General features: G+C 38.5%; 3 protein-coding genes and 1 pseudogene across 3 annotated transcripts; 3 read left to right on the top strand and 1 right to left on the bottom strand.

The window, feature by feature from the left end:
- The first annotated feature begins 1,545 nt into the window (after positions 1 to 1,545).
- Positions 1,546 to 11,211, top strand: LOC141430494 (uncharacterized). Its single transcript, XM_074091214.1, has 3 exons — positions 1,546 to 1,611; positions 9,351 to 9,536; positions 10,971 to 11,211. Exons 1-3 carry the CDS (start codon positions 1,600 to 1,602, stop codon positions 11,058 to 11,060), a joined length of 288 nt encoding a protein of 95 aa, XP_073947315.1. The 5' UTR covers positions 1,546 to 1,599; the 3' UTR covers positions 11,061 to 11,211.
- Positions 11,212 to 14,279: 3,068 nt separating this feature from the next.
- On the top strand, positions 14,280 to 15,129 carry LOC141430485 (uncharacterized; annotated as a pseudogene).
- Positions 15,130 to 19,021: 3,892 nt separating this feature from the next.
- Positions 19,022 to 20,074, bottom strand: LOC141430484 (uncharacterized). Its single transcript, XM_074091204.1, has one exon. It carries the CDS (start codon positions 20,020 to 20,022, stop codon positions 19,306 to 19,308), a length of 717 nt encoding a protein of 238 aa, XP_073947305.1. The 5' UTR covers positions 20,023 to 20,074; the 3' UTR covers positions 19,022 to 19,305.
- Positions 20,075 to 21,877: 1,803 nt separating this feature from the next.
- On the top strand, positions 21,878 to 22,621 carry LOC141430487 (uncharacterized). The gene has a single exon (XM_074091206.1). The coding sequence runs from the start codon at positions 21,939 to 21,941 to the stop codon at positions 22,536 to 22,538; it is 600 nt and encodes a 199-aa protein (XP_073947307.1). The 5' UTR covers positions 21,878 to 21,938; the 3' UTR covers positions 22,539 to 22,621.
- Positions 22,622 to 24,972: the final 2,351 nt, after the last annotated feature.

Raw genomic sequence — 24,972 nt, 5'->3', positions numbered from 1 at the left:
GTCGTACTGGACTTCTCTATTTTTAAACTTTAAAAACCGGCCAAGAGCGTGTCGGACACACCCAAAATAGGGTTCCGTAGCCATTACGAAAAATTAAGTAAGTACTTAATATTTTTCTAAGGATTTCGATTTTTCCACCCACCGGGTTAGATTTTAATGAAAATTTGCACATTAAAGTTGAATTTTTCGCAAAAAAATCACTAAATAGAAAATCGTTTTAGCGACCCCCTAATGGTTTTAAAAGACCTATCCAACGATATCCCACACTATAGGGTTGGATGAGAAAAAAAAATCACCCCCACTTTACGTCTATGGGAGGTACACTAAAAAAAATTTTTTTTGAGTTTTTAATTGTACCATTTTGTCCGCATACTTTATTTATATATCCGTGCAAAATTACAGCTTTCTAGCATTGATAGTCCCTGAGCAAAGCCGCGGACGGACGGATAGACAGACAGACAGACAGACAGACATGGCGAAACTATAAGGGTTCCGTTTTTGCCATTTTGGCTCTGGAACCCTAAAAAGGAATTACACAATTACTTTGCTCACCCGCGACCTTATGATAGACGTCTATGCAACAATTTTAACGACGATAGCGCATAACATTATCAGATGTTTACATTATATACGAATAACCAAAGGAACTAATGACAATAATTTCTTAATGAACGCTTACCTGTCTCTCTGATAAACTTCATAAATATGTTGCTTGTCTGCTGACCAATTGTGAAATCTCGCTGACCAAGTTATTATTTTGCAGCCCAACTGTTGATTAAGCAGACCCCCAATATTACAAGCACATTGGCAAAGTCGTTGCTCATTTTCCATTTTTAGATTGTTTACAGAACAAGGGATGCAGCTTGAGTCATATTTATTTATTTAACTTCAAATCATTTTTAACATAATGTGAAATATGGCAGTTAATCTGAATATTATATAAGTAAATAGCATTTTTAAATTACAGACAGGTAGGTATGTCTCCGATGAGATCTTTTCACGGTATACTACACGTAACAGATCTCTATAATAATGTTTACCAATCGCAAGTACTGACTTAATTAACATTCATTTGAATTTCATAACATTTGTAGGTATAATGTAATAAATTTAAAACGCTTCTAATAATAAAACAAAGTAAGGACCTATGAATAATATTGCTGTAATTTTAAAATCCCTTGTTGAATATAATGAAACTGCCTCAATTAATAAAGTGAATTTGCATAATTGCGGCTTAAAATGGTACTTTTACTTTTACTTGCTTAGTTTGGAACTAGGTCAATTGGTGTCAGGTATCCCATTATATTTATTATTATTTATTATTTACTTTTGGTGAGTACTCTTAATAAATCAATTAAAATGAAACAGTTTTCTCTTAAATTTTAATTTGTGTCCCTTGTGTTCCCTTTTTCTGCTGTCAGTACTTTAATCAACTGAAGGCTAATACAAATGACCTAGGCCCAGGCTGGAGGTAGGGTTAGACTGATTTGGCCGAGCCATGTGTCTAAGCACTATAAAAGCTAGGCTTCACAGTCCTAAGGCACATTCGTTCCCACATCTCCTTTCTTCACTTCGCTAAGTTCCCCCACTCACCCCAAAATGTATAAGCTGGTAAGACCTTTTTATCATTCTTAATCCAGTTTTTCCAAAGACAAATTTTGATCATCTGTCACAGAAAAGGATTTCAATCAAAGTATTGAGAATTTTTAAAAAATCCATTTTTTACCTACATAAAATTTACAAAATACAATTGTACGTTATGAAGTCATTATTCGAACCGGGACTTACTCGTAAATGCGACCAATTATTCTTATAGTAACTCCGACCGACGTTTCGAAAAATTGCATCGGCCGTGGTCACCAGAATTAACTATGAGTGAATATCGAAAAAATTAAAAACAATATAAAAATTAAAATGTACTTAGTTAATAATAAATTACTATTATTACTATCGATATTAAACACGAAAGTCAAAAAACATGTATTAAATCTCAGTTGTTGCAAAAAATGGAATCAAATATACCAACCTGTACTTTATAATCAATTCTGCTTAAGTCATAGGTTTGAATATAATATAGGTACATACACGGTACATAGGCTTTCATAAAGTGGAGCAATTGCGTTATATTTTCTTATAGGCGCTATACTGCTCTCTTTAAACATTAGGCCTATTGCTCACCTTGTAATTTTAATAATTTGTTTTCTGTATCGCTTACTATGTCTGGTGTACAATAAAGAGTCTTTGTATTGTATTGTATTGTAGGCGGTATCTGAAAAAAAAAACCCTTTTTGGGTTATTTATACCATTGTGTTGTTTAAATCATTCTGCATTAGATGGCATAAATAAATAAATAAACATTTTTTTTAGATACCGCCTATTGCCTTAACCGGGCAGTATATTATAATTCGACGTCAAACCACAAAACAAACAATAAATTGTCACTTTGCAACTTTGTTACTTTGGTCAACCTTTGTTGGTAGATTTATGTTTAGTAGATAGTTATGATTAGATCCAACAGTTGAATAGAAATTCCGGGATTTTACTAAATTCCCAAGGGAATCGTGGTCTTTACGTTGTATTAAAAACAGCCGTGCAAAATTTTACGACGCTAAGCCCCGCGATTGTGATTTCAAGAGTTTCAATGTTTTTATAGTTCGACGTGTAGTTTTTATAAGCCGAAGACGACGCTTAACATAAAATAAAGTTATAGGACCTATAATATAGGTAAACGTAAAAAAATGTCTTCGTAAGTAGGGGAGACCGGGGTCAGTTGTGACAGAGGAGAGTAGTGACAACGTCGATTTTTTAGAACTTATTAACTGGTAGCGAGCTCGCGCGTTTGATAGTCCCAGACTTGATTCGCTAGCAGTTAATAAGTTCCAAAAAATCGACGTTGTCACTGCTCTCTTCTATCACAACTCTCCTTGGTCTCCCCTAAATTCTCGGAATTATAGAACAAAAACAATTTTGTTACGAATTCAAGGATAGACATGACTTTTGGAAAAGTAATGAATAGTTCAAAATATCTGCCAAAGTATCAAAAACTTATCTTACGCAAATTGTATATAAGTTACTAGCTTTTGCCCGCGACTTCGTCCGCGTGGAATAGTAACTTTGGAAAGTTTTGAATTTATTTAGGGTACCTATTCTGCCAATAATAGAACATAGAAACTTCTACGGTGTACTGAAAATAACCTATTTTAACTTTCATCCAAATCGGTTCAGCGCTTTTGGCGTGAAAGCTTAACAGACAGTCAGACAGACAGACAGAGTTACTTTCGCATTTATAATATTATAAAGTAACGTATTGATGTATATTGTGCTTATTATGTATATATATCAGGCACTGTATTTTATCAAATATTTGTTATTTACTCTTAAACTACTATTTTTTTCCACCTAACAGTTTATATTTTAGAGGGATGCGCAATTTTAATGAAAATTTGCACTTTAAACATTGACATCTATGTACCTTACGGCACTAGACCGGCTGTTTGGAACAAAACGCGCGGCGCATCAATCATCATATTACTTTGACACAACCCCTGTCACGTACGTCAACAAACTATTGTGAAAGGTTCACAATTTTGTGCTTCGTTTTGTTGTAAACAAAATGCAGTCTATAGGTAGGTACAGACAAGGGCAAAGATATCGACACGGCCAAAGTTGCAAAAATATGTATACACGGCCTTAATGTTAAGTGCATAAAGTCGTGTATACATATTTTTGTAACTTTGGCCGTGTCGATATCTTTGCCCTCGACTGTACCAACATAGATGTCGATGACTTTAAAGTTGAATATTTCGCAAACAGATCACTGAATCGAAAAATCGTCCTGGAAAGTTCTCAATGGTTTTAAAATACCTATCCAACGATACATATAATAATTAAAAACACAATGGCAGGTTCATAGCGTAAAAACTGTCCCGATCATTCTTTCCACAACAGGCGTTATTCCAAACACACTCCATGCTAGCCTCCGCGCTCTCGATATACACCCATCCGCCTACACACTCTTACAGAAAGCAGTCATCCTCAATACATGCCGAATAGTACGCAAATTTTTATCCATATCATAATTTAACATCAATTTATAAAGCACTTGGCTTAGGCCCGTGTAATATTCTACCTCCTAGGAGAGATGTTGTAAGCAACAAGAGAAATAATAATAATAAATCTTTATTGTTTAAAACACAATGACAGACCCTGGAGACTGTGTTAGTTTTCACTGTGTTACAGTCTCCAGTAAATACCATTATCATGAACATAGATTCATTGTTAAGAACAAACAGACTTAAGTATAAATTTGGAAAAAAAAGATAAAGTTACAAAAAAAAAGACCATTAGGTTAAAATAACCATCACCACCACTTGTACGTGTGTACATCATATTGTGTGCGTGTGCGTGTGCGTGTGTGCGTGCGTGTGTGTGTGTGTGTGTGTGTGTGTATGTGTGCGTGCGTGTGTGCGTGCTTGTGTGTGTGTGCGTGTGTGTGTGTGCGTGTGTGTGTGTGTGTGTGTGTGTGTGTGTGTGTGTGTGTGTAGCTAAATTTCGAGGTGGTACTATATAAACCATTGAGGAGTTCCCTCCTGTGGAGACCACCAAGATGTCGCTACCAGATTATTGTATTGTCATTAAATTGACATAGTATGCCAAATTTCAAATCAATAGGACCGCTAGAAGGCGGTCAAATTTATCTTCCAAGATTTGACCCAAACAAATAAATAAACAAATAAATAAACAGTGCAAACTAAAGAAAAGCTTGTAAAATACAGCTTAATTTAAGAAAAATTCAATGTTTTTTTGTTATAGCGTCTATTATATCCGATCACTAAGATTCATGTTCGTATTTTAAGAAATCTCATTTAATCAGCTAATTTTCGTCACTAAAAACTTTTATTTTTGTATGGAAAAGCTAGATGTCGGAAGATTGTATTTAATAATATTCGGCGAGAATTTTCGAAGTATGAACTCATTTGAACCCGGCTTACTACCGTTTAAATTAATTTTCACCCCTACCGTATTAAATTCTTCGAAATGACCAACTGCCACATTTTGGGTTAAGTGGATTTAAGCGGAAGGCGGAAAATTTGTTGTGAGGGATTAAAAAGCTAAGCATTATTTAGGTATTTTTCGTGTAGTACTCATTTTTTGTACCTATCTAAAAACAACTTTCTCGTAGTCGTCGGTTCAGGATTGCCAATAGCTATAGTGTACCTACTTCCAAGCCACAGTGCTGAGGTCCGAAGTTGGAGGTTGATAAGTTTTGCATCAATTCCCTTATAAAGTCACCCTTTAAAACCCCCACGGGAAGAGATGCATCCGTCCTATTCTAAAATCGGAAGTAGCACGGCAACAATAATATTAGAAGAGGGAGATTATTCTATGAAGGTAGTTGCTAACAAGATGCTTAAACATCTAATATAAACCCGAACATCTTTGAGGGTTTTTGAGCACCTTACCAGCTCGTAAAATTATTAAATTTGCTTATTCCAAATACCAATATTTACTTATTATTTATATTTATTTATTATCTAGGTACTTGTAAATAATTGGTTTTATAACTCATCTTATTTAAGTATCTACATTGAAAATTAGCTACACATCTATATATACCATCAAAAACTAATAATGGTAAATATACTCTTATATTTTAAACCCATGGGTTAACTGGTCGAGCAGTAGCAAGATAACTGTTTTTAAGTTCATGGTTTCGTTTGAGTTTACGGAAAAGGACTGGTAGTAAATTTTTCACTGAAATGCTACGGGCTATAACACATTTACCACTTTAATGCTCGTTTTTGACCTGCCACATTACGAGTATCATAAAACACACAAATGTTTGTAGTCCCGGCTTTACTAAACTTGAATATAAAATATAGCAGTTATAGTGTTGTGTATGTATAGCAGTTAGTTACTTATAACTTGTAGATGTTTCTGGTCCACTTTTTGGTATTAAAGAATGGTAAACAATAAATCAAATATATTGTTCCGAGCAAAGAGAAAATTATTTTATTGAGCATCGTCTCATCGCGGTCAGCGAACCTATTAATTTCACCCTAAGCAAACGAGGCCAATACCTTTTTAAGTATTTTCCGGAGAAAAATACTCCCGGCTAATGCGCCATAACGATTTTTAAACATGCCTCAGAAGATATTGGTAAAGGAATAGAATATTTGTATTATTGCCCTCTTAAATGTTCGTTTCCATTTGCTAACTCTTTCTATCTTTTATATTCTAATGTACCTGTCACAAATGATTTTACAAATATTTCTTTTGATACTCATAAAATCCTACTTACATGTAGGCAACCCTTTAGGTCTAGGTATTTACTTGAAATGTCTGCTTTTAGAAGGCAATTACTCAAGTATTGTCTAGTTTCTTAGCTACTAGTACGAGTATTAGAAAGTTTAATCTAACCTGAAACTCAACTACTTTCATTTGTATCGAGACTTAACCCAATTCTAAAGTTTTGATAGATTCGACTGTTTCAAAAGTGTGGGTCCTCAAATGGTCTCTAAGGTATATACGAAAATGCTTACATACGCACAGGCACAGAGGAATCAAGATCTATATTTAAATCTATCGTTAAAATCAGACTGTAAAAGCTATCGGTTTTAATGCTTGCTGAACTTTTGTAAAGTAAAAGTTTGAAGTGACTTAATGTTGTTGCAAACTAACTGAATCGTTACAATGGGTATACTGTCAAATGTACATGACATGTATTTAATTTTTCCTGTTACTGGTTGGTTTCTTAAACAACATACCGGAAACTCCAAGACATACTTATAAAAGCCTGTTCGTAATAAACAAATGTCTTACTATATACACATAGCTTATTCCCGTGACACCTACGAATAATTCACTTTCGCTATCCCGTGGCACCTGTGTAATTCACTAACTAGGTATACTTTTAAAAAATATTTTGTTAATCCAGGTTATACACTACTTAAAAAAATTGCATCCTAATTTAGCCCTATTGTTTTAGTGTGAAAAAGTAATAAACAAGCTTACATTCCTGAACTCTCACAAAAAAATTCACCATTCAATATCAAAGTAGGTACAGATTCTTTTTACATATGGCGTTAAAAACCTGGGTTTTTCGCAGAAAATTTGGGTTCGAGTTTAAGATAACGATGGTTTATGTAGGGTCAAGAAGGCAACAGTGGCTAGGATTTTTTCAACAGGCTGTTGCATGAAAAATATAAATCCCTGAAATAGTTGTTATTTATAAGCACAAAGCACGGTGCATTATTAAATTTTCACATGTAGTAAACAGATCGTGAGGAAACCTGCACAAACCTGAGAAGCAATTCAATGGTGCGTGTGAAGTTCCCAATCCGCACTGGGCCCGCGTGGGAACTACTGCCCAAGCTCTCTCATCTGAGAGAAGGCCTGTGCCCAGCAGTGGGACGTATATAGGCAGGGATGATGATGATGATGATGAAACAGATTTGCTATTACTTTCACCAAAAAAGAGATATTCATTCTTTTTAAAAAATTGGGAATCGAGCCACTGTGTACACGTCGTCGTACACAGTGACTAGTACCCCCTAGTAGACAGTGGTTCTAACAGTACACAGTGGCTACTTCGGAATCGAGCCAGTGCTTACCACGATTTGCCGCTCAATTGTGTAAGCCATTTGGTATCACATTAAGAGTTTTCATATAGGTACTTATGACGAAAGATCCCACCTGCCTTGCCATACCATGCCTTGTAACCGAGAAAAACTAAAATACTGACTATATTTGAGGTCACTACTTCAACTTCAATCATAACACAGAGCTCTCATATCAAACGAGTCGTAACATTTTTTTACAGATATCTACGTGTAGGTAAAATTTCCTCAATGTGCATTCTAAACTGCCAACAGCTTTTACACGTCAATACCGTTCCTACTGCAACTGGTTTTACCAAACAAAGACACCGCCAATATCTGACTTACAATTAGGGTTATCAGGTGGATATTCATAACAAAATATATAAGCAACAAAAAAATTAACCTAGTTACTTCAAAATGAACTAAAAAAAACTTTCTTTTTGTAAGTCAGATATTGTCAGTTTCTTTGTTTGGTAAAACCAGTTGCAGTAGGAACGGTATTGACTTACCGTAAGGTCGGGGTACTTTGGACCTGAAGGGTAACTTTGGCCCATGGGATTAACTCAGTCATGGTTTTATTATTGCTTTGAGAATATGGCTCTTTGCCATGTGGTTGGTTTTAATTGATCGATCACATTTTTATGTTTTTAATTTACGTTTTATTATACGTTTTTATATGGTTTTATGTGAGCCAAAGTAACCCTTCAATGGGTCAAAGTACCCCGACCTTACGGTACTATTAGTTTATTTCTATTCCTGATTTAGGTATTTCTCTTTCGCACGTCGCAAATAGGTAAGCACAGCCAAAAAAATAAAATTTCGTACCTAAGTAGAACCTTTTTATGATATTTTTTTGCATGGATTTGAATTTCCATAGCAGATGTATGGCACATCAATATTGCATAAACTTCGCAGCGACAAGGTTCCACTCTGTTACGAGACTCAGCTCCGATATTCTGACAACCATTGTTTAATTCTGACATATCAGGACAATTTCTAACGTAAGGTAACCCTACCTTTACATACAAGTCGAATAAACGTCAGCTGCGCACGCGACGAGGGCGTGATTGTTTGAGACCGGTCTCGTTAGAAAGGCGATCTAGATTGGATAGACCCACACTCGATGTCCTTTGCAACCTAAAGGGCATTGGTAAGATGTGACAAACCAATAACTTGATAAATATCGAACAATCTGTCATAATTTACTGCTCTCAAATGTCACGTTTTAGGTGTACTATAATCACAGAATAAGTAATAGTACAAGTACTATTATGTAGATTATAATTATTCAATATCTTATACCGTCTTAGCACAAAGAATTCTGTAGAAGACGAATAAGCACGAGTAGACAGTGTTTCAAAATAATAATCTGTGTTTTATGTATGAAAGACCATGACATCCTGGAACTGGATACAAATATCACCAAGATCTGATGATATTTAATTTTTACTAGCTTTTTTATTTACCTTGCCCTGTTTGTTTATTCAAGCATTTATTTATTCCATTCAAATCTTAGAAGCTAAATTTAACCCATTCCTGATGTCGGATTGACTTGAAATTCGGTATACTTATGTAAATCTGGTGACAGTATAATAAATAATAAGTAATAATAATATTGGTACAGAAATGTAGTTTAGATTACAATTAAAGTACAATCAACAAAAAGCCCAGTCAGCAAAAAAGCTTGTATTTTAAATGTAATTTTTAACAAAAACTTATTCTTACGTCTATTATGTTTTTTGTTACTAGGTCGTCTTCACCGCTCTCCTCGCCGTCGCGGCCGCAGCCCCCGGCCTCCTAAGCGCGCCCTACGGTGCCGCCATCGCGTCCCCATACGCGGCCCCCATTGTGTCCCCCTGGGGCCATGGGCTCGTTGGAGCCCCCGTCGTTAAGGCTGCCGTTCCAGTTGCCACCTCGTATGCTAACACCGTCAGGGTATGTACAATTAGCCCCGTTACATAGATAATTTAATAATACCCAGTTATTATTACATATTTGATTTATTAATATGTATCGTTTACTAAGTTAGAAAATAGATCGAGTCTAAGATCTTATGATGCTTATGAGTGCGATTGCCAAGTTATTATAATTATTATAGAAATAAAAATATCTAATAATAATAGGTATTCAGTTACTATACATTTGATTACTTACATAATAGTGGGAGAACAGTGTTGCAAGACTTAGGGCTTTAACATACTTACCTATACTAAGGACAAAACGGCTGTATATTGGTCGGTATAACAACATTTGATATAATTTCAAAGGATAGGAGCTTCACAAAATAAGTTTGGTTTTTAAGATAAATTGCATTAATTATATCAAATGAAAATTATATAAATTGTTGAATTATAATCGTATCAATTGTTGTTATATCCTTCGTTATGCACCAGGACGAAACGTACCTAGTACATATAATTATTTTAAAGTTTCGTGTTATCAAAACGTTCAAATAAATACGTAGAATCAGTACAATTTCCAATAAATAGATACCTTGGCGTAGGATAAGATCCAATTTGAAGCACTTATCAAGAAGAATGCTTTTGTTTCTGCGACAAACGACCCTGGCATTTTAGTTCTTGCCGCAAACTTGACCATCCACTTTTGAGCTACATTTACTTTTAATAAAATGATTAAGTTTATGTTCTTTAAGATAAATACCTACTGGCGTTGTTTGCCGCCGTGTATGTTTCCTTACCAAGATTAACAAGTTCCTGCCGTTGGTATTTTTTGTCGCTTCGTGTAAAGTAAATCGATATCAGATTTAATTTACTTGTGCGTCATTATAATAAATCAACCACAGTACACTCACAAAGGCTATTTTGACACGCTTTAACTATTATTATTTGTAGGAAAAAAAAACTGGAATATTTTATCTTATTCTTTATGATAATCGCGGTATTACAAGATACTCTAACTAGGAAATATGACAAGTAGCATTCTTTACAAGTTAACACGCATACTTATATTTTTTCGAAAAACTCGATTGAGCTATATTTATTTAATTATTGTAATGTAATAATACTACCTCTATATACTGGCAATAGTATATATAATTTACAGTCGGTCGTTGAATAGCGTTGAATTTTGCATGTAAAATTGAAATTCTATCTGTCTGATTACATAAATTTTAGCAAAGGATATTAGATGATATTAGGTGCATAGTTCAGTTCTACTCGTACATATTTTTCCCCATGCCTGATGGGGTAATGGATGGTTAATTACCATATCGCTTCATAAAATTACGTCTTTGTCATATTTTTTACTAGGTATGAATATATATTTTTTTTCTTTTGGATATCAAATCGCCCGCCTCTCCCGTTAATGTGTGACCTATTCCAAAAATGATTCCTTTGTTTTTCCCCGCAGCTTGCGTCCCCCGCTGTAGCCGTGGCCCCCGCCCCATACGCCGTGGCCCACGCTCCCCTGGTGGCCCCAGCCTACGGCCACGCTTGGTGAGCACCACGTCACGTCTACTAGCCTACAACACCCAGGCTCTTCCAGTGCAACAGTCAAACTTTTTATTTATTTATTTTATGCAAATTCAGAATGTAAGAAGTCTGCTCTTCATTAAAGTTTTGTTTTAAAATAAATTAAATTTTTGATTTTACATCTAGTTTTTGTTGATTGCTGGAGTCTTTATATTAGTGCTAGTATTTTTATAGGATTTTGACTTTACTGAAAAAAAAATGATTTGCTAACAGTAACAAAAAAAATGATGCTTGTAACATAACTTGAGTGACCACAAAACTAAGGCCTACTGCTCGTAGTAGCTAAAGGTGATGTCTTAGAAAATCGGTTTTGCAATATTATCATTATTTTGGTTCTTATTTAGTAAATTGGCTTAACGTCAAGTAGCCTAACTAGTTCAAGTTGATGCCTCAGCACGAGCCAGCAGGAGTGATAAAAGCCCAATATATTATTATTATGAGGAAGACGACTATAGATCCACTCCGGCTGGCCCTGCTATATAAGGCAAACTGGTAGAATATAATTTTCATGGTTATTTTTTTGTAATCAGTTCAAGTTTTTGATATATATTTTATTTCTCGCTTAACAGTGATTAACGTTCGATTTAATGAAGCCATATCCAACCCATTAAGACAGGCGCATGTTTTTCCTCCTTATCGACTTATTGCGTTTAATAAAATAATATGGTACCACGAGAACTTGGTGTGTCGTAGTTATGGCTGCTCCGTATAAGGAGACTGAATTCCGCATGCCACAAAATGTTACCAGCGTGTTGGTGTTATACATTTATTTCATATAGAGCTGTTGATACTTTATTTCAAGGATCTTGGTTTTTGGGTACTTAAATACTTAACCTACTACGTAATAGACTGATGAAATCAGTGATGTTGGTGATATTTGGGCCTATGTGATTGAAGCATCGTTTTATGTGACAATGAGGAGAGCGGGTTCTTTATCACTGATATTATAAATGCAAAAGTTTGTAAGTCTGTTTGTTTGTTTATCCCGAAAAATTGCATAGTTACCGCGGGATAGCGATAACCAAATTTTACGCAGACGAAGTCGTGTGTAACGGCTAGTTAAACACATATAAACCTTTGTGTCTCGAAAACTATCTATCGAATCTATCAAAAGCTATCGTGCACGATTGTTGTTGCGCGATAAATGTGTGTGTAGCATATTAAGAAGGATAAAAATAAAATGCTCCATTTCAAATTCACCCTCAGATTGTTTCCGATATGTATTATATCAATTATTATGAACATAATAACAGTGACATCTTTGAAAAACTAGCGCCAATAATTGAAATTTAAATACCAGTAATATCCTTTGTCCTAGCAATTCTTGGACTATTAAACTGCTCTAGTGCAATCCAAGCCAGGTCCCACGCCCAGCTGCTGTAGTACAAAAGTGGTCTGAAGGCCGGTCCGCTTAAACCTTACAATTTCGCTTGATCAACCGCATCCCTAATGACAGCTCGTAGGCCCTTCGACTTATTTGTCGGCAACTTACACACAGTACTTTTTTTAAACCAGTTCCTTTAATTTACGTTGTCGCTGACGCGAATTTATAGGTTTTACTGATTTAAACAGATGGAGCTGATATTTTATACCTACTAAGTTTTGGCTTTTTTTAATTTGATATTTAACTGATTTCAGGGAAGGTTTTTGTTCGGACAAAAGTGTAAATGTATTATTTACAGCAAATAATCTGATTGGCGGACTTGTGCGCCATTTTCTATAAGTTCGATGGACGAAACCATGTATGACGGAGATCATTAGGTTTACTGTTTGGTATTTTGATAGAAGAAAACCAGATTTTTCTTTAAATACATATACATTATGTTACAAAAAATTAACTACGTTTCGTTTTCACAGGGGGAAGCTGTTAGTATATCACAATGACCAGCAACTCGCCCCTAAATCCTTTAGTTGATCGCAACTCTCTCGCCCCTTCGGGTCGGCCTTCGAACTTAACTCGTTCATCTATTGCTTATTTTCCAACTTCTATTGTACAACAATGTACTATTCGTATTTAGGTACTTCTTGAGTAGTATCTTTTTCTTCTGTTGGTAAATGTAATGAAAAATAACAAAATAAAGATAGCCAATATACACCCGAGGTACTGAGTTGACTTTAGGTCGGCTAAGAAGGACGGAGGGTGTTTATTTTTTATCTTTCATCTCGATTTTTAGAAAATAAACAAGCTACTTCAGTTGTAGTTCAAGTAGTGTATTTGGAAATTTTGAAGGTACCAACTTAAGATACACAATGCACTAGTATTTCGCTTATTGTTTGGTTTCATGATTTGATGTTGTTGTGGAAATGTCCAAGTGATATACTTTACATTCATTGATAAAAAAAATGAAAAAAGAAACTTAGTTTGCGCATCTTTCGTTGCTTATGACCTTTATACTTAATTTATTTTTTTAGCCCTAGAGTCTGACACAAATCAGCGTTGCTGGCGATATTATAATATGTAAAGTACTGCGTGGCGTTAGTGGCGCTACCTGACCTTGTGGATTCATTGTTTGTGGTATACATGCACATTTCAGAGAAATGACTTGACTTTTATGTAAGCCACTCGGAAAAAATTTAAAACATTTTATTTTCTCGGCCTAAACGCAAAACACCATCGCCGTACCATAGTGGTAAAGATCTGTTACGTTTACGAAGACCACTTTGAATATTTTAGTTTGTTTTGCTTCTTGCTACAAGCTTTAACCCGAAATTTTATCTGCAAAGAATTCCTTTAGTGCTTAACACGGGAACTAATAATTTATCAGGATAAAAAAAATACTCATAATGTACATATCTGTCAAATTCCAAGCGTGAAAAACATCTGTATATCCTTAGAGCTTCTTTCTATAGATGCTTGAATGTATAAAGTGTCAAATGTTATAATTTGTTTTGTTTTCTACGTGGGTAGTAAATTACACATTAAACTTTATTTTCTTGTCTTAAAATTTTTGTATATTTTATTCCCATATTTTAGATAAGGCAGGAAGTGCGATACTTATACTTTCAATTTAAATTAAATAACACAAATTATATCGATCATATTTACATGTAAAGATAATTTTATTTGTAAATGCCATCAAGATGACGACGCATACCGGTTGATCTTGACTTTACTACATAGTACTGATGCACTGAATCGCCTACGAGGTATAAATACATACGCAGAGCGAAAGAAAGTATCAGTTAATCTGAGTCCTTTGTCGTTCGCACCTGAACTAACACAGACCACGATGAACTCGCTGGTGGTGTTGTTTTCCGTGATGGCGCTGGCCGCCGCCTCCCCCTCAGGGCTACTCGCGCCGCTGGCGTACTCGGCGCCCGTGCTGGCCGCCGCGCCCGCCGCCGTCTCGCACCAGTCCCGCCTGGACATCAAGACGTCGCCGGCCGTCGTCAGCAGCTACGCCGCGGCCCCCGTCGCCTACGCCGCACCCGTCGCCTACAGCGCGCCCCTAGCCTACTCGGCGCCTGTAGCCGTTGCCCCCGCCGCGGTATCGCACCAGTCCCGCGTCGACATCAAGTCGTCCCCGGCCGTGGTCAGCACCTCATACGCCGCTGCCCCGGTAGCCTACACCGCCGCCGCTCCCATCGCTTACAGCGCCCCGGCACTAATCAATACCGCGGCTATCGCCACGCCTGCCTTCGCCACCACCGCCTTCGCGGCGCCCATCGCCACCGCCGCCATCCCGCACCCGCCGTGCCCCTGGACACCCCCGAGGTGGTCGCCGCCCGCGCCGCGCACTTTGAGGCTAAGGCCCTGGCCGGCGCGCACCTGATCAAGAAGCGCTCGGCGCCTCTGTTCCACGCCGCCCCGGTGCTGTCCACGTACGCCGCCGCCCCGGTCGCCTACTCCGCGCCCCTCGCCCCCGTCACGTCATACGCCTCCTACACCCCCCTCACCTACTCCTCTCCTCTCATCACCAAGGCCTACAGCGTGCACCCTTGGTGAGCACCATCACGGGAACGAGGTTGAAGTGACCTCGGTTCAAAACATCGAACGACAAATGATTGACTGTAAATAAATTGGAAATAGAAAAACACATACATAAATTATTTTTTTTACCTGACTAACTATAGGGTTTGGATACAATTTTCTTTAATTGGATGATCTCAATTCTAACATTCCAGCTACGTCAAAGTTTTTTCTTTTAACTGTAAAGGAGCGACCACACTGCTGCTTAAAAACGGTGACGGCACGGAATCGCAGTGACGTGCCATAAACGTCACAACTTCTGATGGAGAGCATGCGGTAAATTCCTGACGTGACGTTCTGCGTATTTTAAGCAGTGGTGTGGTCGCTCCTTAATACGAATGTTACGTTGACACTACACTGTCACATACACACAACAACACAAATAATCAAATAATGAAATATAACATCTCTATGTTATATTTCATTAAATATGAGAGTGTAGTGGAACTGAGGAGTATCTTTTCAAAAGGGCTTTTTTTCCATTTTTCTCTCTTTTTTTTAACTTAAAATTTAGTTGTGCTTAAAACAGAAAATGCAAATATTCTTGGAGGTAAAAGTTCTAAAATGTACCTAGTTGTATTTTTTAAAAATGGTCAAGTGCGAGTCGGACTCGTACATGAAGGGTTCGGTAAACAGTTCAGTAAAAGTATTTCTTAAAATTCTTCTAATATAAGTTTTTTTTGCTGACTGTACTTTATGTCCCTGGTTACCAAAGTAGGTACTCGTCAAGACGAATCAAACGAGTCTAAACTCGATGCGATCGTGTCGTTTATCACAGAGTTCCTATGGTCGCCCGCTAGCTTTATCATCAGATCAACTCCTTGTCGTAATGATATTGCATTGTCACCGGATTTAATCATGCGTATAAAATTTCAGCGCAATCAGTTGAAGATATTCACTTCAAATTTGAGTTGAAAGATTCCGCCCGAGCAAACATACTCGTAGTTACATTTCACTGCAAATAAATACAATGCTAGTAATAAGTTTTTACTAAAAATTTCTTTTTTAATACAAGTTTTTTTGCCGAATGTACCTATTTTTTGTTGATTTTACTTGCATTATCATCTAAACTACATATCTGTACCAAATTTCAAGTCGGTACTATCAACTATTGAGGAGTTCCCTCCTGCAGAGACGATCCTGGCAGGACCACCAGATGTCATTACCAGATTATTGTATTGTCACCAAATTTACATAAGTATGCCAAATTTCAAGTCGATCGGACCACTGGAAGTGGGTCAAATCTAGCTTTCAATGTTTGACCCGACCCGAACAAACAATAAATAAATAAATAAACAAACAGGGCAAGCTAAAAAAAAGCTTCTAAAAATATTGCCGAAATTTAAGCACTAGTGCAAGTATTTCGAATAAAAAACAATTTGAATTCTCATCCTCTTTGTTTCTGGCTGTTTGCTTTTGAAACCATTGCCCGCGCGGCTCAAAAAACAAAGGCTGTCAGCGCGGTTCATTCGCGGAAAATTCGGCGGACTACGTATGTAGTGTAATTAAATAATAAGAAGCTCGACTAGTGTGAATAAATTTTAAACTGTAGTATAAACCTTGTAGTGTTAAATACTTAGTATGATTTTTTTAATGTAAAAAACAATAGGTAAACATAGTGATTAGTACGGTGCTGATTTGGCGAGCGCTTTATCAAAGTTGGCTTCATTGAGGTTTGTGGTTCATAAATTGCTTCATTAATTTTGCACAAAAACGAATAAACCACACAATCAGCAGTCACTATATTTTATTATCGAAGCCAACACATCATCAAAATCGTTAACTTAAAGGAGACATTCAAACGGTATAAGGCCGTTGTTAGGTGACAACTTTGGCTGCCTAGCAACGGCTAACAACGCGTAGCAACCAAAAACGCTGAGAAAAAATTCAAATCGGTTCATAAATGACGGAGTTCTGAGGTAACAAACAAAAAAAAATGTATAAATATATTATAGTATGTAAAGGTAAACCAAAAATATATGACTATTGTCAAGAGGGTGCTATTGTTCTTATTTAAATGGCAATAGTTCAGTATAGTCGGAACAATGACATCTTGACTTGTCTACAAAACGTTTACCTGTTAGCTCTGATGTTAATTTGGAAAGGTTTTGTAGTGAAATAGTTTCATTCCCCAAGCGTTTTTTTTTGTAGTTTATTATAAACATTATTTACATTGATCTTTTGTTGACTACTAATCGTTTTAGGCATTTTTTGTTATTGTTCAAAGAAACCGCCACAGTGACACTGACAATCATTAAAATTATTGCCAGTGTAAGAAATAACTTCCAATGAAATTCCGCAACATGGCGAATAGTCATATATTTCTGGTCAGGCTTTAGGTGCGGTAGACTATCGGTCCACTTCCGCTAGCTCGTGCTGAGGCACCAACTTTAGACTGGTCGAAAATTATTTTCGTGGTACTTATTTTGTAGTCGGTGAAATTATTTGTCATAATTTTTTTATCACGCTTTTTAGTGTAAATGATCTAAGATACAATATACAGACACTGTCAGCACAAACAGATAGTAACAGATAGACAGAACAGAAACGTTAATTATTGAGGAGTCCTGTACCACTACCATGAGTTTCCAGTGACCGTACTCGATAGCGACGGCGTAAATTATTTGTAGAGGCGCTGTACAATTCTCCATACAAATAATTTACGCCGTCGCTAAACTCATGGTAGTTACCCGTTTCATTTCACCATAATATGAAGGGCCCACGGAAAGAACGTGTCTAGCCACCTAAGCATCTTTTTGAGTTATAGCGGTTTGAAAGTTAGTCATCACGAACAATTACTATAATAAAAAAATAAAAAATAGATTTAATATTGTTTTCAGATTAACCCCCTTATTCATAAAACTTAACAAGCCTATATTAACTAACAAATGCTTTGTCCCTTTCTAACAAATCCAAATGTCAAAGTGACAGATAAGGACAAACGAATTTTAGCGGCATTTTAACTAAAATAAGTTTGATTGTCGTTTATGAATAAGGGGGTAAGTATTTAATTCAGTGGTAAGTCATAGTACTTTGTGAGCTCTACATTTTGAGATTAAAATCTCAATTTCAAGAAAAGGTGACTAGGCATGTTCTTTCCGTGGACCCTTCATATGCATTACGATGAGCCTAAATTGCTTAGCAACTATGTTAAAGTAATTGAAATTCAACCCGTTAAGTACTTGTTATTGAGTAGTCGCTCCGTTGGTCAAATGTGGTCTTCATTATCAGTTTCACTTCACCAAATGATGATTTTCAAGAGAAAATGCACTAGTTACTACTAAATATATCAAAATTACCATAGGTGCCCCTTCAATATTTGAAGAGTTCCCTTGATTTCCTTAGGATCTAATCATCAGATCCTGATTTGGTGCTTATGGGACCTAATTGATAGCATTCCTAGATGAACGAAAAAAAAATTTCAAATCGGTGCATAAATGACGTAGTTCTGAGGTAAATATATATATATATATATACAGCCGAATTGATAACCTCCTTTTTTTTGAAGTCGGTTAAAAATAGGTATATTTTTAGATTTTATAGGTTGTGCCATAGCTACCTTTTTCAGTTTCTATGACAACTTTAAGTACCACATAGGTTTGATTCGTCTGCAATATACCTATATGGGAATTGCGTTGGCTTAGAAGTTTGATGTTTTCAGTGTTCGTGTTCCAAGTAGATGTAGACCTGAGCATATGCATTTCAGCTTGATACCTCTACGCGTTTCAAAAAAAAAGTATAATTATTTCTTATTATTTTTATTGTAAAATTATTTAAATTCATAAGTAAAAAAATTGTATGCTGAAAGGAAAGACATGGAGGACAGGACATAAAAATATTGAACATCTATATATTCAATTTAATAATTGTATATAGGAACTCATGTTTGACAAATAAAATTATCTTTATCTTTACAATTTCGTTGATGGTTTATTTAAAGCTTCATAAACGAGGTTAAAATAATCATCATCAAATCATTATTTCTAGCCTACGTTCATCTTAGTGTTCATCTTCTTGGATGGAGAGGTTTTGAGGTTTTCGTAGGCTATTAAGTGACACGTTAATATTAGGTTCAATGGCAGCACATGATGGGACCTATCAAGTATCAACCCCATAGTTAGTCAGTTAAAAAAAAAAACAATTTATGCATTTAATTTTTCTATTTCCAATTTATTTACAGTCAATCCTTTGTCGTTCGATGTGTTGAACCGAGGTCACTTCAACCTCGTTCCCGTGATGGTGCTCACCAAGGGTGCACGCTGTAGGCCTTGGTGATGAGAGGAGAGGAGTAGGTGAGGGGGGTGTAGGAGGCGTATGACGTGACGGGGGCGAGGGGCGCGGAGTAGGCGACCGGGGCGGCGGCGTACGTGGACAGCACCGGGGCGGCGTGGAACAGAGGCGCCGAGCGCTTCTTGATCAGGTGCGCGCCGGCCAGGGCCTTAGCCTCAAAGTGCGCGGCGCGGGCGGCGACCACCTCGGGGGTGTCCAGGGGCACGGCGGGTGCGGGGATGGCGGCGGTGGCGATGGGCGCCGCGAAAGCGGTGGTGGCGAAGGCAGGCGTGGCGATAGCCGCGGTATTGATTAGTGCCGGGGCGCTGTAGGCGATGGGAGCGGCGGCGGTGTAGGCTACCGGGGCGGCGGCGTATGAGGTGCTGACCACGGCCGGGGACGACTTGATGTCGACGCGGGACTGGTGCGATACCGCGGCGGGGGCAACGGCTACAGGCGCCGAGTAGGCTAGGGGCGCGCTGTAGGCGACGGGTGCGGCGTAGGCGACGGGGGCCGCGGCGTAGCTGCTGACGACGGCCGGCGACGTCTTGATGTCCAGGCGGGACTGGTGCGAGACGGCGGCGGGCGCGGCGGCCAGCACGGGCGCCGAGTACGCCAGCGGCGCGAGTAGCCCTGAGGGGGAGGCGGCGGCCAGCGCCATCACGGAAAACAACACCACCAGCGAGTTCATCGTGGTCTGTGTTAGTTCAGGTGCGAACGACAAAGGACACAGATTAACTGATACTTTCTTTCGCTCTGCGTATGTATTTATACCTCGCACGCGATTCATTTTATCGTTACTGGAAAAGTCAAGATCAACGGGTCGCCTGACGCGGATGCACACCATTTAACATTACTTTCACCAGGAAATTTGTCATTTTTATGAAAATTACTAAAAAATCACTTGGACATAGAAATTGTGAAATAAAGATCAAAAAGCTCGAAATGTCTAATGTCTGAAAACAAATAAATAATTTTCTTTGGCAGATGCCGAAGCGCGGATGCGTTGCAGAGCCAGCAACGCATTTGTAATTCAACATATGTTTTGGGTGTCAATGGGCGGTCAAGAAATCGTTACGTGAGTTTAAAACATTGAATTTGTATAATTATTATTTATATGCACGTCACATGTTTTATGTCTCATATAATTCCTTCGTAGTAATATTGAAAGATCGAAATAATGCAATAGGAGCTTTTAACTGTTGTCGTTATGAAACATTTGTAATTAAACTATCTATATGTGAGTCTACTTGTATTCTCGTCAGCATACATAAACAGAAATTTTGTTTGAAGAGGATATCAGTTCAGCATTTGTTACATCGAGTGCATACTTAGGTATATAGTCTTTCCGAAACGATGTAGCATTAAAATTCCGATTGATTAAAAATTCTCCCTTGGCGTCCAAAGTCCGAGGTCGGCTCAATAGGAGCACCCTTTGGCATGCTAAAAGATAAACCACCACTTGCTGAGCAGCCCATCTGGCAGCTCACCCTCTCTCCGGTAAGCTCTAAAAGCTTTCTGAGCCTAACAGCATGCAACAGTCCGTCCGAAAAAAATAAAAACTTAGGTACCTACCTATAGGTAGTGCCACCAGTGTTGAGGTCACGCACACAAGAACGTGTCGTGTAATGACAGCAGGATTTTGACATTAATTCATTAATTTAATTCATTCTCCTTTTGTGCAATCAGTTATTTTTGTAACTGTGTGTGTAATCATTCACTTCAACTCTCGCGGCACTACCTATACCTGGGTGGATTATCCTACTAATAGCAAATCTAATGTTATAAATGTGAAAGTTTGAGAAGATGTTTGTTACTCAATCACGTCTAAACCGCTTAACCGATTTAGATGAAATTCGGTATAGGTACGTACACATAGTTTGAGTCCTGGACATAGAATAGTTTTTATCCCGGAAAATTGCATAGTTCCCGCGGGATAGTGATAAACGTATTCTGCGCGGACGGAGTCGCGGGTAACGGCTAGTATAACTATTATAATAATACAGATAGTTTGACCCCCGGGAACGGCATTGGATATTTTTTATTCCGGAAAATGAAAAAGTTCCCGCGGGATAGCGATAAACGAATACTACGCGGACAGAGTACTTTACGCGGAGGATTTTGACTATAAATAAGGTAAAAAAAAAGTTATTTTTGCTATTCAGTTTTTTCGGCGGCTTAATTTTTTTGTTAAAAAGTTTTTATTCCATATTATGTAAAGACAAAGATAACTATCACCTTCATTCAAGTACCTGTTTAAGGAAGTTTATCCTTGTAACATTTATCGCTTATCCTAATAATGGGACTCAAAAAGTGCGACATAAATATTCATGATCATGACAGTACCTTGAATATTGAGATTATTGTACGCAGACATTTCCAAAGCTTCCGCCTCTAATAAAAAATCGTCTCTTGATATAGAGCAACTATATACCTACTGATAATACAATCATTAGTTGTACTAGCAAAGTAGGAGTTTGAAGGTGATTGTTTGGCATTTTATTGTTAATAGTTAGTTAGGCGGGTATATAAGCATCCTTGATGGCGAATTAGGCATCAGTCAATCCTTGTTAATCGGTTAGACGAGTCAAATCAACACAGACCACAATGTACAAGCTGGTGGTGTTGTTCTCCGTTTTGGCTTTGGCGGCGGCCAAGCCTGGGGTGTTTGCACCGGTGGCCTACAGTGCTGCGGTGCCGGCTGTGAGCTCGGTCTCTCAGTACAGCAGCAGCGTGGCACATGGAGTGCCTACAGTGTACAGTGCCCCTGCTGTCTACGGTGCCCCTGCTGTCTACAGCGCCCCTGCTGTCTACAGTGCCCCTACAGTCGTCCCAGCCGTTGGCCCCGCTGTCGTTCCTGCCTACGGTTACGGCCTATCTCAAGCTCCGAACACCCCCGCAGTCGTCTTGGATGCCGTCAACGGAGTGCCTCTGGACACCCCTGAAGTCGTCGCCGCCCGTGCTGCCCACTACCAAGCCAAGGCTCTGTCTGGTCACCACCTTCGCAAGCGATCTGTCGCTCCTGTGGCGTACAGCTCCTACGTTGCTCCCGTCTCTTCTCTCGCCTACTCCGCTCCTGTTGTTTCTCCTTATTCCGCAGTAGTGTCTCCTTACTCCTCGGTTGTACCTTCTTACTCCAGTGTAGTAGCTTCTCCCCTCGCTTACTCCGCCGTATCCCCCAGGGCTTACAGCGTCCACCCTTGGTAAACCTACCTCCGCTATCGAATAAATATTTTAACGATTGTATATAATTGTACAAAATAAATGGGCTGATTCTCTATTACCTACAATGGTTTTTCACTGTGATTTATTTGATATATAATATATTTTATTTGTATGATCATGGGACATGGGACATGGGACACTTAATTGACACCAATGGACCTAGTCCCAAACTAAGCAAAGCTTGTACTATGGACACTAGGCAACGGATAAACATACTTATATAGATAGATACATACTTACATAAATACATATTAAACATCCAAGATCCGAGAACAAACATTCGTATTATCATACAAATATCTGTACCGGCCGGGATTCGAACCCGGGACCTCAAGCTTCGTGATGATTGTAGACTAAATGCCTTTTTTTGTGGTGGGAAAATGCGTTGCGCACTATCCCTGCGCCGTGGGGACGACGCAGGGGGTGTATGGGACTCTCCTCTCCCCATAAGGCCTACCCATTTACCCATTAAAAACCCACCGGTATTCCCTCACCAGCCAAATATGTGGATGCCATGGGAGCACTGGGAGACACCACGACATCCGCTGGCCGGCTAGACTAAATACCTACCTTTGTAAATATAAATAGTCGCAAGATTTTACGGTTAACGTAATTGAGGGAAAATATTCCAGAACCTTTACTTTATGAACCTTTATTGCATAGATATAAGACGAGTTATGACCTAACTTAAACAGGCAAAATGTAATTATTTATTTACTCGACGTCTGAAACTTAAAAAGGGCTTGTGATGTAATAATGTTGAAAATTTGGTGGATAAATATTTATTCAATCTCATAACTTATAAGATAAACAGCTTCATCATGAAAATGTTTATATACGCACTGACTTGAAATTATTCGTTAGGTAAGTGCCTAACCTTAGGATCTTCGAGAAAATTTATTTGCTTATCTAAAATGAAAAGATAGGTTGATAATTGCATTTTATTAAACATAAATCACAGCTGCAAAATTTACAAACACATCTATTACGAAAGAGACTCTTATTTGCTCACAGTAGTTTAGTCGTTAATAATGGCTATGGGGATAGAAGTCACCATGCATACCTGCGCCGTAGTGCAGTGGTGTAGCAAGCACTTTATGAAACAAGGGAACTGACAGTGCAGGTGCGACAAAGGGTTTAACGATGGGCACAGGGGCGACGAGCGCAGGCGAAGTATGGAGGTCCGCGCGAGCTTGATGAGAGACAGCGACCGGTGCAGCATACGCTATGGGACCCACTTGACCCAGGTGCGCCAACGGTTGCACGTAGTGCGGCGCCGGCGACCGCTTCAATAGGTGATGTCCCAAGTGGCTCGCCGACAAGCCATGGCCAAGTAAGCCATAGCCAGCGTAACCGTGATGAACTAATGGGTATGGAGCTGGTACATAACCATGGTAAGAGTGCGCTGCCGGCAACAGAGGTAACACTGCATGGCCATGGCACAGAGCCACTAAAGCCAGCAGCAAAAAAGTATGAATTCTACGCATTGTTTACTTGAAAGCTGCTTCAGTAAAATCGAGTGTAGAGTTAGTTGTTGACTGATGTTGTTTGCCCGAGCTCCTTCTTATACTATGGGTGCAAATCATGGTGACGGGATTTGGTTTATTTCCAATAATTGATCGGTTACGGTGTTGAACACGGTGACTGTGACAAGTGTGCAAAAAGTCCCAAGATATTTAACTTTTTGTCACTCGATTAGCGTGTAAAAATAGGTTGAAATTAGGACCATTAGAAAAATAACAACATCGTTATAAATATGCTATTTGTAGCCGCCTGAGATTTTTGTTACGTCACTTTGTTTATCAGTGATGATGTTTTTATAATGCATCTAATTCCGGCCAGTGCCCTGCCGGCCGAGTGCAGTGACGCAACGACCCGTCCGACCGCTTCGGCCGAGAACTTGAACCCGCTGCGCCCGCGCCATCAACTACCGTTACGTTACTATAAAACTAACGCATGCACGATGCACGATCTAATTATTAGAAAATTTGACACGGCGAAGCGCGAAAATGTTAAAAATATTTGTAATTTTGAGTTTGACGTATCAAGCGCGTAGTCAACTGGCCCCGTTAATATACGCGGCGCCGAGTGCAGTGTCGCACCAGTCTCGTATTGATATAAAGCACACTCCGGGTTTCATCTCAGCTCCGTTGATTTATAGTCCGGCCACGACAATTTTTGCAAGTCAACCTCAACGGCTAGAAGTTGCTAGTGACGCCGTTCTTACGCCAATATTAACAGCAGATACGGTGCTAACACCGATAGCATTCAGTTTTTACCACAACTTGCCCCTAGCCCGAGCACTTGAGCATCCGATATCAATAGAAGCTGCGCAAGAATCGGCTAATATACAAAACAACGAGTCTTCGAAAGAAAAAGACAACGCAATCATCCTACAAATGACAACGGAACTACC

The sequence above is a fragment of the Choristoneura fumiferana genome, chromosome 8 (genome assembly GCF_025370935.1).
Source record: "Choristoneura fumiferana chromosome 8, NRCan_CFum_1, whole genome shotgun sequence".
Lineage (NCBI taxonomy): Eukaryota > Metazoa > Arthropoda > Insecta > Lepidoptera > Tortricidae > Choristoneura > Choristoneura fumiferana.
This window is presented reverse-complemented; position numbering and strand designations above follow the sequence as displayed.

Excerpts from the sequence above, each read along its gene's own strand:
- LOC141430484 (XM_074091204.1), bottom strand. The coding sequence starts at position 20,022 with ATGAACTCGCTGGTGGTGTTGTTTTCCGTGATGGCGCTGGCCGCCGCC.
- LOC141430487 (XM_074091206.1), top strand. The coding sequence starts at position 21,939 with ATGTACAAGCTGGTGGTGTTGTTCTCCGTTTTGGCTTTGGCGGCGGCC.
- LOC141430494 (XM_074091214.1), top strand. Across the intron at positions 9,537-10,970 it reads CGTATGCTAACACCGTCAGG|CTTGCGTCCCCCGCTGTAGC; the intron begins GTATGTACAATT and ends TTTTCCCCGCAG.